This window comes from Conger conger, chromosome 16 (genome assembly GCF_963514075.1).
Source record: "Conger conger chromosome 16, fConCon1.1, whole genome shotgun sequence".
Taxonomy (NCBI): domain Eukaryota; kingdom Metazoa; phylum Chordata; class Actinopteri; order Anguilliformes; family Congridae; genus Conger; species Conger conger.
The window spans coordinates 32,043,159-32,055,885 of record NC_083775.1 but is presented as its reverse complement, the minus strand read 5'-3'; the positions used below and the strand labels follow the sequence as shown (position 1 = coordinate 32,055,885).

Sequence of the window (12,727 nt, the reverse complement as noted above, 5' to 3'; positions counted from 1 at the left end):
ATTTTTCTTAAGTGTTTAACAAGCATAAAAGTATCAAATAATATTATTATGTACCTAATTTTTCAGATTCCTTTGCACAAACCAACATGAACATAAGAATGTTCAGCATGAAAATATCAAATGCTATTAATTTAGGGGATTTTTTATAACTCAAGGAACGTGCACATGCATCCATTGTATTTCAGGCATGATTCAGTAATTGATATTACCAGAACGGAATGTTTCAGTTCAGTGAACAAATGTTGTATTGTGTATCTTGAATTTAAAAGGGGATATGTAAACAATCTGTGATTCACACAGGATTTAAATGAATAAGTAATGCACCCACACTGGGATATGTCACCATGTTCACTTGTCATTCATTATTTTCGTGTCCAATCCAACCAAAGTTGGAACGCCCAGTTTGTGAACTACACCAAGCATGTTCAATACTGCCAGCAGAAGACTGGCGCTTCTCTTCCAAAAGTAACACCCAACATCAGCCAGACACTTCTGTTCACACTGCAGGCACAAGCTGCACATGCACACAACAGGGGCAGAGAGCACGCCACAGGCACCCAGACGGCCAACAGGGGGCGCTCCAGCAATGAACACTGCTATCCCTGTTGCATATCTGTCTAGCTTAACGACTGACTTGGTTGTAATACGATATAATGTAAAATATACAATGCTAGCAATTTGCAAAAACTTTCAGCAAAATGACTGTACAACTGATCAAAAAAATATATATATATTTTGCGGAAAATCTTGAAAGGTCTTATTGAGTAGAAACGTCCGATTTCCAGTTTGGTCCCGCCACCGAAAGTCCGCCACAGTGATTGGGTATTATTAGCTGGCTGTACAAAAACCTGCCTGTTGTACAGATAGTTGATCCGACCCACTGTGTAGTGTTCGTAAGTCCCCTGCTGGAGAATTTTGAAACTACCGTTATGATGGTATTCTGAAAGCTGATTGGCAAGTGGATACAGGTTTCTCTTCGTTCATTTAATAAAATTTTTCCTCATTTGAATCATTCATCTTTAACATATTTATACTCACATTCTGTGTAAAATTCACATATATCCAGAATAAATGATAAATGACGTTATTGTGACAGGGGTAGCAGTGCGAGATGAGCAGATGAGCGCTTCACCTCCTGTTTGCACACCCCAGAGACATACAGCAGCATGGACAGCCACAATGATAATTATTCATTCTTAATTAGCTGAATCCTAATTTTGAATACAGTTATAAAGTGGATGAAACCAGCAACTAAGGCCACACAAAGCACTTTCCAAGGAATGTGTCTCATTCACTCATTCCCACATGCACTCACAGCCCAAAAGTGAAAGGTTGCCATGCAAGGCACAAACCAGCATGTTGGGAGCAATTAGGGGTAAATTTGGTGTCTTGCTCAAGGACACTTCCTCACACCCAGAGCAGGGGAGCACACTCTCCAACTGCCAGATGACCTCTCAACCTTCTGAGCTAATGTTTCCCCACATACAGTTTCAGCCTTCAAATATAATTTGCTAACCCTGACTGGAGAAAATGAGGAAAAGGATGGCATGGGTTTTAAAAGGCTGGAAAAGACTGCAAAGGAACTGTTATCTTTGATGAAATTACACAGCAATAAAATTGTTAATTTGTTTCTTTTTACAGTCAGCCCAGTTTTCAAATTGTGAAATTAAGGATCCTATTTCATTTCGAGACTTATTTGGTATTCAATGAGAAATTGTCTATATCCTTCACCCAAAAGTGTCACAGAGAATACTGGAATCACACGCAGACTGAGAAACTGAGAGAAAGAGGGATCTTTATTCATCAGGTCGGACAGGTACACAGCCAACAAACAGGAACAGCATCTAGTGATCGGCCAGGCAAGGGTCAAAACCAGAAATCAGTCCGATGGGGCAGGCAGGGGCAGGGAAGGATCTTGGAGGAGGAGAGGAGGCTGAGGACAGGACGGGATGGGAAGCAGGAACACAGGAGTAGGTAAGCAGGCAGGGAACCAGAGCAGGAGCGGGCAGGGAACCAGAACAGGAGCGGGCAGGCAGGGAACCAGAACAGGAGCGGGAAGGCAACCGGAACAGGATCGGGCAGGTACGTAATAGGGAATGAGCCGCAAGATCTCAGACTACAAACGAAGGCAAGGCACAAGACAATCTGGCGAGGGATGAAGAAAACAGATAGGCTTAAATACAAGACTAACAAAGAAACAATGAGGATTAGGTGGGTGCAATGAAACATGAGGGAACAAATATCAGGTGTCAGGCGTGGTCAGGAAAAGAGTAAACTCAAAACATGGAAGGGAACACGGAACTCTGAAAATACATAGAAACGAGGAAATCAGGAAATAAGTAGGATATAGGGGCACAGGATTGGACAAGAAGAGCATGATATAATATAATTTTGTCTTCATTTGCAGTTTGCTAATTCTACAGTTTTTGAATACAATTAGCTTCATTATCAGTTGTATAGATATCATAAAACTATACTAAATAAAGAGAAAGAAGGACTTCACTGAATCAGGAAATAAACACAATAAAACAGCAATTCACTTTTTTATTACTTTTTAGTACATCCTGGATAAACTAACTGAATAATTCATTGTTCCTGACTGATGCCCTTGACTTTCTAAGCTCCCATAAAAGACTGTCATGAGAATACACAAAATGTAAATGTATTCAATACATACGCTCAGTGACCACTTTTTTAGGTAGGCCTGTACACCAGCTTGTAAATGCAAATATTTAATCAGCCATTCATGTGGCAGCAACTAAATGTGTAAAAGCATGCAGACATGGTCAAGAGGTTCAGCTGTTCTTCAGAGCAAATGTCAGAAAGGGGAAGAAATGTGATCAAAGTGATTGTGGAAGGATTGTTGGTCCCAGACAAGGTGCTTTGTGTATCTCAGGAACTGCTGATCTCCTGGGGTTTTCATGCACAGTGTGTAGAATTTGCAGAGAATGCTGTGAAAAACATAAAACATCCAGTGGGCAGCAGTTCTGAGGGAAAAAAACAGATTGTCAGAGGAGAAGGGCCAGAATGGTTATGTTATGCCCTCATGTTATGTTACGTAACTTCAGCTCTTATTGACCATATAGTTCAATGCCAGAAACAGGTACAGTCCCCTCCATATGTGTTGGAACAGCGAGGACAATTCCTTTGTTTTTGCAATACACTGATGCCAATTGAGTTTGAGGTGAAAATATGTACATGAGATGACAGATCCAAATTTCAGCTTTTATTTCCTGGTATTTTTATCTAGATTTTTGAAACAACTTTGAACATACCTTTTGAATCAGACCACCTCATTTTTGATTGAGCAAAAGTCTTGGAACATGAATGTCTACTCTTGGTTTTAGCCTGGGGTTTTGTCTGTGAAGACTGCATTTGTGTTAGAAAAGATAAACCAACTTGAACACGAGGGAGCTGTCTTTGGAAGAAAAGCAAGCCATTTTGAATCTTAGAAAAGAGAGGCAAACAGAGCAACAGACATCAAACAGGTCAACCAAGGAAAACAACAGCAGTTGATGACAGATACATTGTGAGAGCTGTGAAGAAAAACAACAAAATATCATTCAGTGACATCACAAATAATCTCCACAGGGCAGCGGTGAAGGTATCTCAATCAACCATTTAAAGAGAGCAACAATAACACAAGTTGCAAACCACTCATGAGTAGTAAGAATCGGAAGGTGAGATTACAATTAGCAAAGAAGTAGATGTAGATGCAGCTCATGATGGCAGCAGCAGGATTAATTCAGAAGTCTACAAAGACATTCTGTCTGCCAACTTACGGAGAAATGCATAAAAAATAATTGGGAGGAACTTCATCATGCAGCAAAACAACGACCCAAAACACACTGCCAGCACAAGAAAAGACTTTAACCCAATTGAGCAAGCATTTCCCGTCCTGAAGAAGAGAAATGAGGGGAAAAAAACACTGAAATAGGCTGCAGTAAAAGCCTGGGAAAGTATCACAAAACCAGATGGCAAGCAAGGCATATTCTACCAAATATGAAGTGTTCTTTGCTTTCATTTACTTAAATAATTTCTGTTCCAATATTTCTGCACCTGAATTATTTATATTTTAGCTGAACCCCAAATGTATTCAGTGTATTGCAAAAATAAATAAATTGGCATTGCTGTTCTAATACTTTTGGAGGGGACTGTATACAGATATCTGAATGTTTGAAAGAGTAAAAATAGCAGCACATAGTCCCATGTCCCAGCCCTCTATAGACCCACTGCTGTTCACACATCAGAGCTCCTCTAACTGTGTGTGACAGGATTTGTATAAAGGAAGGGGCTTTGCATACCTGTCCTGCCTCACTGCTCCACACACTTTAAGACCCCTAGTACTGATCAGTGACTGTCCAGTCTTTTCACAGACACTGACACAGGCAACATTATGATGATGTCAGTCTTTCTAATGCTGGTGATGCTGGGATTCTTTGTTGAGGGTGAGTCATTGAAATTGATCACTGGTGCAAATCTATGGATATATATATATATATAAATATTCTTTTTTTCTTTTTTCTTTTTTTTTGGAACAATAATATTGGTTGACAATAATCCTTTCACCCATTTCCATCTTTTGTTTTTCAGAATCATTGGCAGACATTGTTGTGACTCAGTCTCCTTCAGCTCAGGCTGTTCAGCAGGGAGACACTGTCTCCATCAGCTGTAGAGCCAGTCAGAGTGTTTATGAAGATGACGACGGTGATTCTGCTCTCAGCTGGTACCTGCAGAAACCTGGTCAGGCTCCTAAACTTCTGATTAAGTTTGCTACAACACGCGAGTCTGGGATTCCTGATCGTTTCAGTGGGAGTGGATCTGGGACTCAGTTTACACTGAAAATCAATGGAGTCCAGGCTGAAGATGCAGGAGATTATTACTGTATGAGTAACCACTACATCAACAGTAAAGATGTGTTCACACAGTGATACAGAGCCGTACAAAAACCTCCCTCAGTCAGACTGCACAGAGACTGCACTGCTGCAGCTGGGACCTACTGCAGGTGCTGAGGGGGGAGCACTGACCCGAGACACTGAGGGCCTCTGTTCTGAAAGGATTAGTATTAAATCTGTCAGGGTCTCTAATTTAAAAAAATAGCAGTATATTGAAATTTAAGTTTATCTAAACCGTTTTTTAGAAACGTAATTTGTAAAATTTGCTAATTACTTTGCTTCATAATCACTGCCCGTGAAAAAGCCATGTGGTTCTGAAGTAGTGCTACCACATGATATACCAATTTTTGTGCTGTAAAGGTTCTAACTGACATTTTTCACAGAATTAGTTATGATCCTAAATATATTGCTTACAGCACACTAAATGCATGTGTGAAGTTTTAGACAAAAATACATAACAGTGGAGTCACTCTGTCCAGAACACTCCCAGCACACATTACAAACACTGCTGTTACACACCCTGACCATCAGAGCATCACTGCTGCTTCTGATCTGATACTCCAGCACCATCATAAAAGAGCTGAAACTACAGTCTGATATGCAGTCCTGTCCCCATCATAAAAGAGCTGAAACTACAGTCTGTTAGGCAGTCCTGTCTCCATCATAAAAGAGCTGAAACTACAGTCTGATATGCAGTCCTGTCCCCATCATAAAAGAGCTGAAACTACAGTCTGATATGCAGTCCTGTCCCCATCATAAAAGAGCTGAAACTACAGTCTGATATGCAGTCCTGTTCAATCCTGTGAGCAGCTGTGTGAAAGGGATTCACAGAATCATCTGCATCATCACCATAGGAGGTAGGGTTGCATTGGGCTGTTGTACCTTTCTCACTGAGTCAAAATCAGCCCTCTGGTTGGTTGTGTGCCACCAGTCTGCCTGCCTGCACAATGTGAGCTCACTGGTTCAGTGACTGTGCTGTGCACAATGTGAGCTCACTGGTTCAGTGACTGTGCTGTGCACAATGTGAGCTCACAGGTTCAGTGACTGTGCTGTGCACAATGTGAGCTCACAGGTTCAGTGATTGTGCTGCTCAGTGTAGTGCAAAATGGCTGCTGGCTGCACATGAGGAAGAACCTGCTTTTCTGTGCACTCCAGAAATAATGGAGGAATTACAGTTTGTATGTTCAATACAACCATATAAAATCCAGAGAAAGGTCTTCAGAGAGAAATCGCACAGAAATTGCATATACTGTAACTGAAAAATTCCCTGTGCCTTACTGCTGCCCTTGACTTTTTTAAATTTCATATAGATACTGTTATCAGAACACACAACCTGTGAATTTATTAAACACATATTTTACACAATCGTACCTCAAATTAAGCCTGTTTTGACCATTTACACTTTAATTAATACAGTACTATACAGTACGATCAGAAACAGTGATATTAACATTTTTACTTTTTGTGGGGTAAAAATAGCACGTGTCCCAGCCCTCTACAGACCCACTGCTGTTCACACATCAGAGCTCCTCTAACTGTGTGTGACAGGATTTGTATAGAGGAAGGGGCTTTGCATACCTGTCCTGCCTCACTGCTCCACACACTTTAAGAACCCCAGTACTGATCAGTGACTGTCCAGTCCTTTCACAGACACTGACACAGGCAACATTATGATGATGTCAGTCTTTCTACTGTTGGCGATGTTGGGACTGTTTGTACATGGTGAGAATAAATTGATCCATTTTTTATTTTAGTTACGTTCCAGTTTTTCTTTGTTGACTTTTGAAAACACGACTATTTTAACAGCAGTTTGTATGATATTCTTGTTAAATTTACCAGAATATTGCACCTTGTTTGATGATATTATTGTCTATTGATATCCATTTTCATGTTTTGTTTTTCAGAATCAATGGCAGATATAGTTGTGACTCAGTCTCCATCAGCTCATGCTGTTCAGCAGGGAGACACTGTCTCTATCAGCTGTACAACCAGTCAGAGTGTATACAACAACTACCACCTGCTCCACTGGTACCTGCTAAAACCTGGTCAGGCTCCTAAACTTCTGATTAATTGTGCTACATATCGCGAGTCTGGGATTCCTGATCGTTTCAGTGGGAGTGGGTCTGGGACTCAGTTTACTCTGAAAATCACTGGAGTCCAGGCTGAAGATGCAGGAGATTATTACTGTCAGCAGGGGAAAAGCACACCGTTCACACGGTGATACAGAGACGTACAAAAACCTCCCTCAGTCAGACTGCACAGAGACTGCACTGCTGCAGCTGGGACCTACTGCAGGTGCTGAGGGGGGAGGCACTGATCTCTGACACCAATACTGCCAGCAGGGCTGTAGGGGGCGACAATGAGCTGCAGCCCTGAACACACACCTCTCTGTGCTGAAGAGGAGCTGCTCTGTGTCACATACAGAACCCATAGCAGAGCAACTGCTAAACCACACACACTCCTGTACCACAACATCACAGACATCACACAGTGTACCACACACACTCCTGTACCACAACATCACAGACATCACACAGTGTATCAGTTCACAAGGAGCAAAACTGTTATTATTTAGGGCGGCCTGTAGCGTAGTGGTTGAAGTAAATGACTGGGACAGGCAAGGTTGGGGGTTCGAATCCCAGTGTAGCCACAATAAGATCCGCACAGAATAAGAGCATCTGTCAAATGCCAATAATGTAATGCAATAATCACCTGGGTGCTCTGAGTTCATCCAAACGTAGAGGATGTGCTCTTTCTCCCATCAGACAGTGGGATTTCAAATTAATTGCTTTCAGAAGGGTCTTTTGTATAAAACAGTGTTTCACACACACTCTTGTACCACAACATCACAGACATCACACACATTCTCATTCCACTACAGAAATGACTCCTCCACCCTCTCATGTTCAAACAGCTCTCAGTGGTGGGTATTTTGGGCTCTGGGGGTGAAACTCAGATTTGCATGTGCAGGTGGGGCAGGCTGGTTCTGCTGTCCCTCAGTGGGACTGACTCAATCTCAGAATAGAGCAGCACTGTGGCCAGGTGTCTGGGCCGTCCCCAGGGGGTTAGTGTGAGCTGAGCACACATCCTGCTGTACAGAACTGCTCTGAGCACGCTGCACACATCACTGCTCCTCTCAGCAGGTCTCCAGAGCTGGGACTGCCCCTACTCAACTGATTCCAGATCAGTTCTTTCACACACAGTCTCTTATCACCTCCATCTAGTCTCTGTGTGAGAGCACTATAAACTGATTCCAGATCAGTTCTTTCACACAGTCTCTTATCACCTCCATCTCGTCTCTGTCTAAGAGCACTATAAACTGATTCCAGATCAGTTCTTTCACACACAATCTCTTATCACCTCCGTCTAGGCTGAATGTTCTATAATAATTTTATTTTGACAAAGCAATCCATGTAATTAGTTCTAATCGTATTGCCAAAGAAAAGAATACTCAGGTTGCATTTCTGTGTGGTTTCTCCATACACTTGTCGGAAACACTCTATAGATCTGGGAATTAATATGAATTTAAAAAATAGGTACAAAAATATCTCTGTCAATTTACTTCAAGTTATCTATCATTATCATCTCATATTAATTTTTGGGTGTTTTGTATCAGTATTTTCAGTGGCAAGAATATAATTATATAATTATATTATAATATATATAATTAATTAAACAGAGAAAGGGCAGCCCAAAAACCACAGGACCATCAGAAGCACAAACATCTATTTTTATAACAAAAGCCAGAGAGACAGTAGTTCTTCAAAGAATCTTTATTATGTCAATGATATTGATCTAACAGCTATTCTCAAAACCACACAAACACAAATAAGAAGGCATATTTGTTGAAGAGCACAAGCAGAGCACATGTCAGATATTAGCACTGAAACTCAGGCTGGGGGAAGGATTCACACACAGGCTCAGCTCAGTGTGACAGCAGTAAGGAGCAGAGAGGCTGAGGGCAGAACAGGGTAAAAACAGTGTGACCAGAGTGTGTGAGCTGGGCCTCCACCCGGCCTACTAAGAACAGTGGGCTCTCCTCAGTGTCTGAGGGGGGGCAGACAGGGAGCCCTTTGTGGCCTCACAGGTCAGTGACCCTGCCTTCACCCAGTCGTTCTCACTGAGAGTCAGGGAGCTGCTCCAGCTGTACAGGCCGTCCTTCCCCAGGACCCCCACACTCCCGGCCACGCCCGAGCTCCTACTGGTACCGTCCACTTTCCAGCGCAGAGTCCAGTCTGAGGGGAAGCCCTTGTTGGCCAGACACACCAGTGTGGCCTTTCCCTGCTTCAGCTCCACACTGGAGGGGGGCAGGACTGTGAGGGTGGGAACTGTGTCACCTGGGAGACACACAGAGACGTGAGGTCAGAGAGTGGACACCCCCCCCATGTGTCAATCATTCTGTCCTTACAATGAGACATGACTGAGACACAGAGAATGTCAGGTGTTACTCATAGGCAGTGGCTGAAGATCATTTATCCTGATTTGCTTCATCTTGTACAGCATAAAGCACATTGACATGTTTTAAGGTTCTATCTACTTGCATTCCATTATTCCCAGAACCTGTGACTGCACTTTACAATGAAAAATGCATCACCACAACAAAACTGTTTCTTAGTAGTTACAGTTGTATTTTGCACCACTGTTGCACCTCAAAAGTGGCGCAAATCTCTGTCCGATATTTTATTGCTATGTCCTTATAATTATGCTTTATGATTAGACAATTATATGTTAGTTGATAATGGTATTATGCTCTGAAAACCTACAGAATAATGTTCATTTGTGGTCCGTCTCATTTACAAAATAAATATGTGCTAAACACGACAATAATACAATAAAAAATGGCTTCAAATGATTCACTAATTCAGCAACACTGTTCAGTACGGTGACATTTCTCGTTTTTTTATGATTCAACCCAATGGTGTCGAGTAGCAACGGAACGTTATGACACGAGCCTGGGACTACAGAACAGAAATGTGTCATGTAATAGACGTGTTATTCATCCAATAATACGGTCATGTATTATAATTATAACATTATCAAAAATAAAGTCAAATGTCATAAAACGATCGAATTGAATCAGCAATACAACCATAACATGAAGGCTGCCAAGTACGGTCCTATTTTATTCAAGTATGTAAAATAAAGAACTCTTTGACTTCGGCATTTTACGTTTTAGAATTCAAAATAGTCCGGTTATGATTGATAGGCTATATCATGACTTTCTATCATTTCATTTAATGTGACACAAATGACATCTGGCTGCACTACAAACTGTTACAGAGCCGCTTTGATTCCACCGAATGAACCAATGCTATTTATTTAGTACTGCACGGAATAAAGTTCACTCAGGACTGTATTCTAAATATCAATGCGATAGCTAAAAACACTGTTTGAATCTAGTGGGCTAGTTTAAATTGCCAAGCTTATTAAAATAATGAAACCAACATCTAACGTCGGAAACTTGCAGTATATTTTAAAAATGACAGTACAAATATCGATGTGGACGAAGCCTATCTGAAAGAGAGATTATTTAGGCTACTTCCAATTGACAGTTTTGTTCCGCCACCGAAAGTGAACCAGAGTGATCAGACTCATTCACTAGCCGTACAAAAACCTCTTGCTCTAAAGACACTGCCGCCCTATGCCTGTTCAAGTGCAACTTCACGCCGCTTTTCAAACGAGTCAATTTGCTTGTAAAAATGTGTAACATTTTCTTTGATTTTATGCCTCATACGCGAATGTACTCTACTCTCCAGAGCGTTTCTGTGGGAAAGATTTAAAATAATTTTAAATCAATGGCTAATCTTACAAGGATTCCTGTTATTTAATCATCGCGAGAATTATTAAAAATTTGATGAACGAAATCTAACATCGTAAAATGACAATATATTAGAAAAGAAAGCACAAACACCGATATGGATAGATCTGAAATAGAAATTACTTACGTCCAACTGACAGTTTCGTCCCGCCACCAAAAGTGTACCACAGTGATACAGACTCATTCACCAGCCGTACAAAAACCTCTCGCTCAAGAGACACTGCCGTCCTAAGCCTTTTTCATTCTGACTTCACGCAGATTTTAAGTCAACCATTTATAATGTGTAAAGGCATTTTTTATGTAGGCATATCCTACACCAATGTATCCTACTCTCTTGAGCTTTTCAAATTAATTCATTTTTTCTGTCTAGTTTCACGACTGACTCGGTTGAAATAAGATAATGTGAAATATACAGTGCTCGCAATTCGCAAAAACTTTCAGCGAAATTAATGTATAACAACTGATCGAATCTCCAACTATTTTTGCAGAAAATCTTGAAAAGTCTTATTGTGTAGCAACTTACTGCCGATTTCCAGTTTGGTCCCGCCACCGAAAGTCCACCACAGTGATTGAGTCTGATTAACTGGCTGTACAGATAGTTGATCCGACCCACTGTGTAGTGTTCTTAAGTCCCCTAGTGGAGAATTTTGAAACGACCGTCACGATCGTATTCTGAAAGCTGAATCATTCATATTAAACATATCTAACCTCATATTTGGTTAGATGCTCCTAGATCCACAATAAATTGTAAATGACGTGATTGTGACAGGGGTCGTATTGCGAGATGAGCAGATGAGCGCTTCACCTCCTGTTTGGACGTGATCATGGATTCCTGCTTTTGCCGCTTTTGTCAAAAAAGTTAAAAAAGCAGTCTTCAGCCAATGGCCACTTGAACTTCATTTTCAATTGTGCTTTGAGCAGTACCACTGTTTCTCCTGAGGTACTAACACTGATATGAAAGTGGAAGTTACCATCTGGTGTTGAATCCTGACGGTGCTGCTGCTGACTGTGACCAGCAGCTCCACAGGCCAGTGTGTAAGTGGCCATAGTGCTGATCAGAAAGGGAGGCTTTCAGTGGGCTCAGCTGCTCCTGTCTCATCCTCCCAGAGAGACTCATCTGCAGGCTGCCTGCTTCCTGCCTGTGTCAACTGCACAAGATGCACAGGCCTCCAGCACAGTGGCTGTGCTGCTCAGTTTGTGCACTGCAGTAAAGAAGTGATAACAGCACACGCTATGTGGAGGATGTATGATTTTATGCACCATTCAGGAATGAGAGATAATTGTTTGCATTGAAGATCACATCTGAAATAACAGTTTTCATTCATGATGTAAGCCTTCAAACATGATGTGCACACTGTAAAATCGCATAACCCAATGACGGAATTTAGCGAGGGCCGAAGGGTTTTGCGTGCTTGTCCTTCTGGTGTTGCTGGGAGATCATTAGTATTGTTATTATTATCCTCCGTACAAGAACACAGCACAATTACGTTTAAGAATATACTGGGTCCGTTGCCACGGGTCGGATATGGATTGACCTGCCCCATATCCCGCTTACAGCTGGCCTGAAACGGATCAGTACCATTCTTAATATTCTCCATTCTCAAACAGGGCCATATTGTAAGCTTAGTGGCTACTATAGTTTTTCTCGTTTATCTGACTCCATTTAAGATTAGAATTTAGAAATTTGGGTTTGAAACATACGCAAACCTCGGGAGTGATTACACTTGACTCTTACCTGCACCACCATTACTCAATATATGCTCCCACGATTAGCATTTATTGCTGAAATCTCAGTTCGGCGGAGAACTCAGAGGCTGAGGGTCTAGCCAACACAATACATGCACTACACTGACATGATAGTTGCGAGCCCAGGTCGGCGTACATTAAATGGGCTCCGTAGAGCTAATTTGACAGGAACCAGCGTCGTAACGCCCATGGGTTCCCTTTGCACCAAATTACAAGAGCCATGCACCACCAATCCTTTAATGGGCCGAACTTGACGGCCTCTCAGTTT

The 12,727-nt window shown here is 41.6% G+C and overlaps 1 gene segment (V, D, J or C); it reads right to left on the bottom strand.

The window, feature by feature from the left end:
• Positions 1-8,653: 8,653 nt before the first annotated feature.
• LOC133114163 (Ig kappa-b4 chain C region-like) lies at positions 8,654-12,460 on the bottom strand. The segment is given in 3 exon segments: positions 8,654-9,232; positions 10,841-10,892; positions 12,449-12,460. Coding segments are annotated over 3 exon segments (381 nt in total).
• Positions 12,461-12,727: the final 267 nt, after the last annotated feature.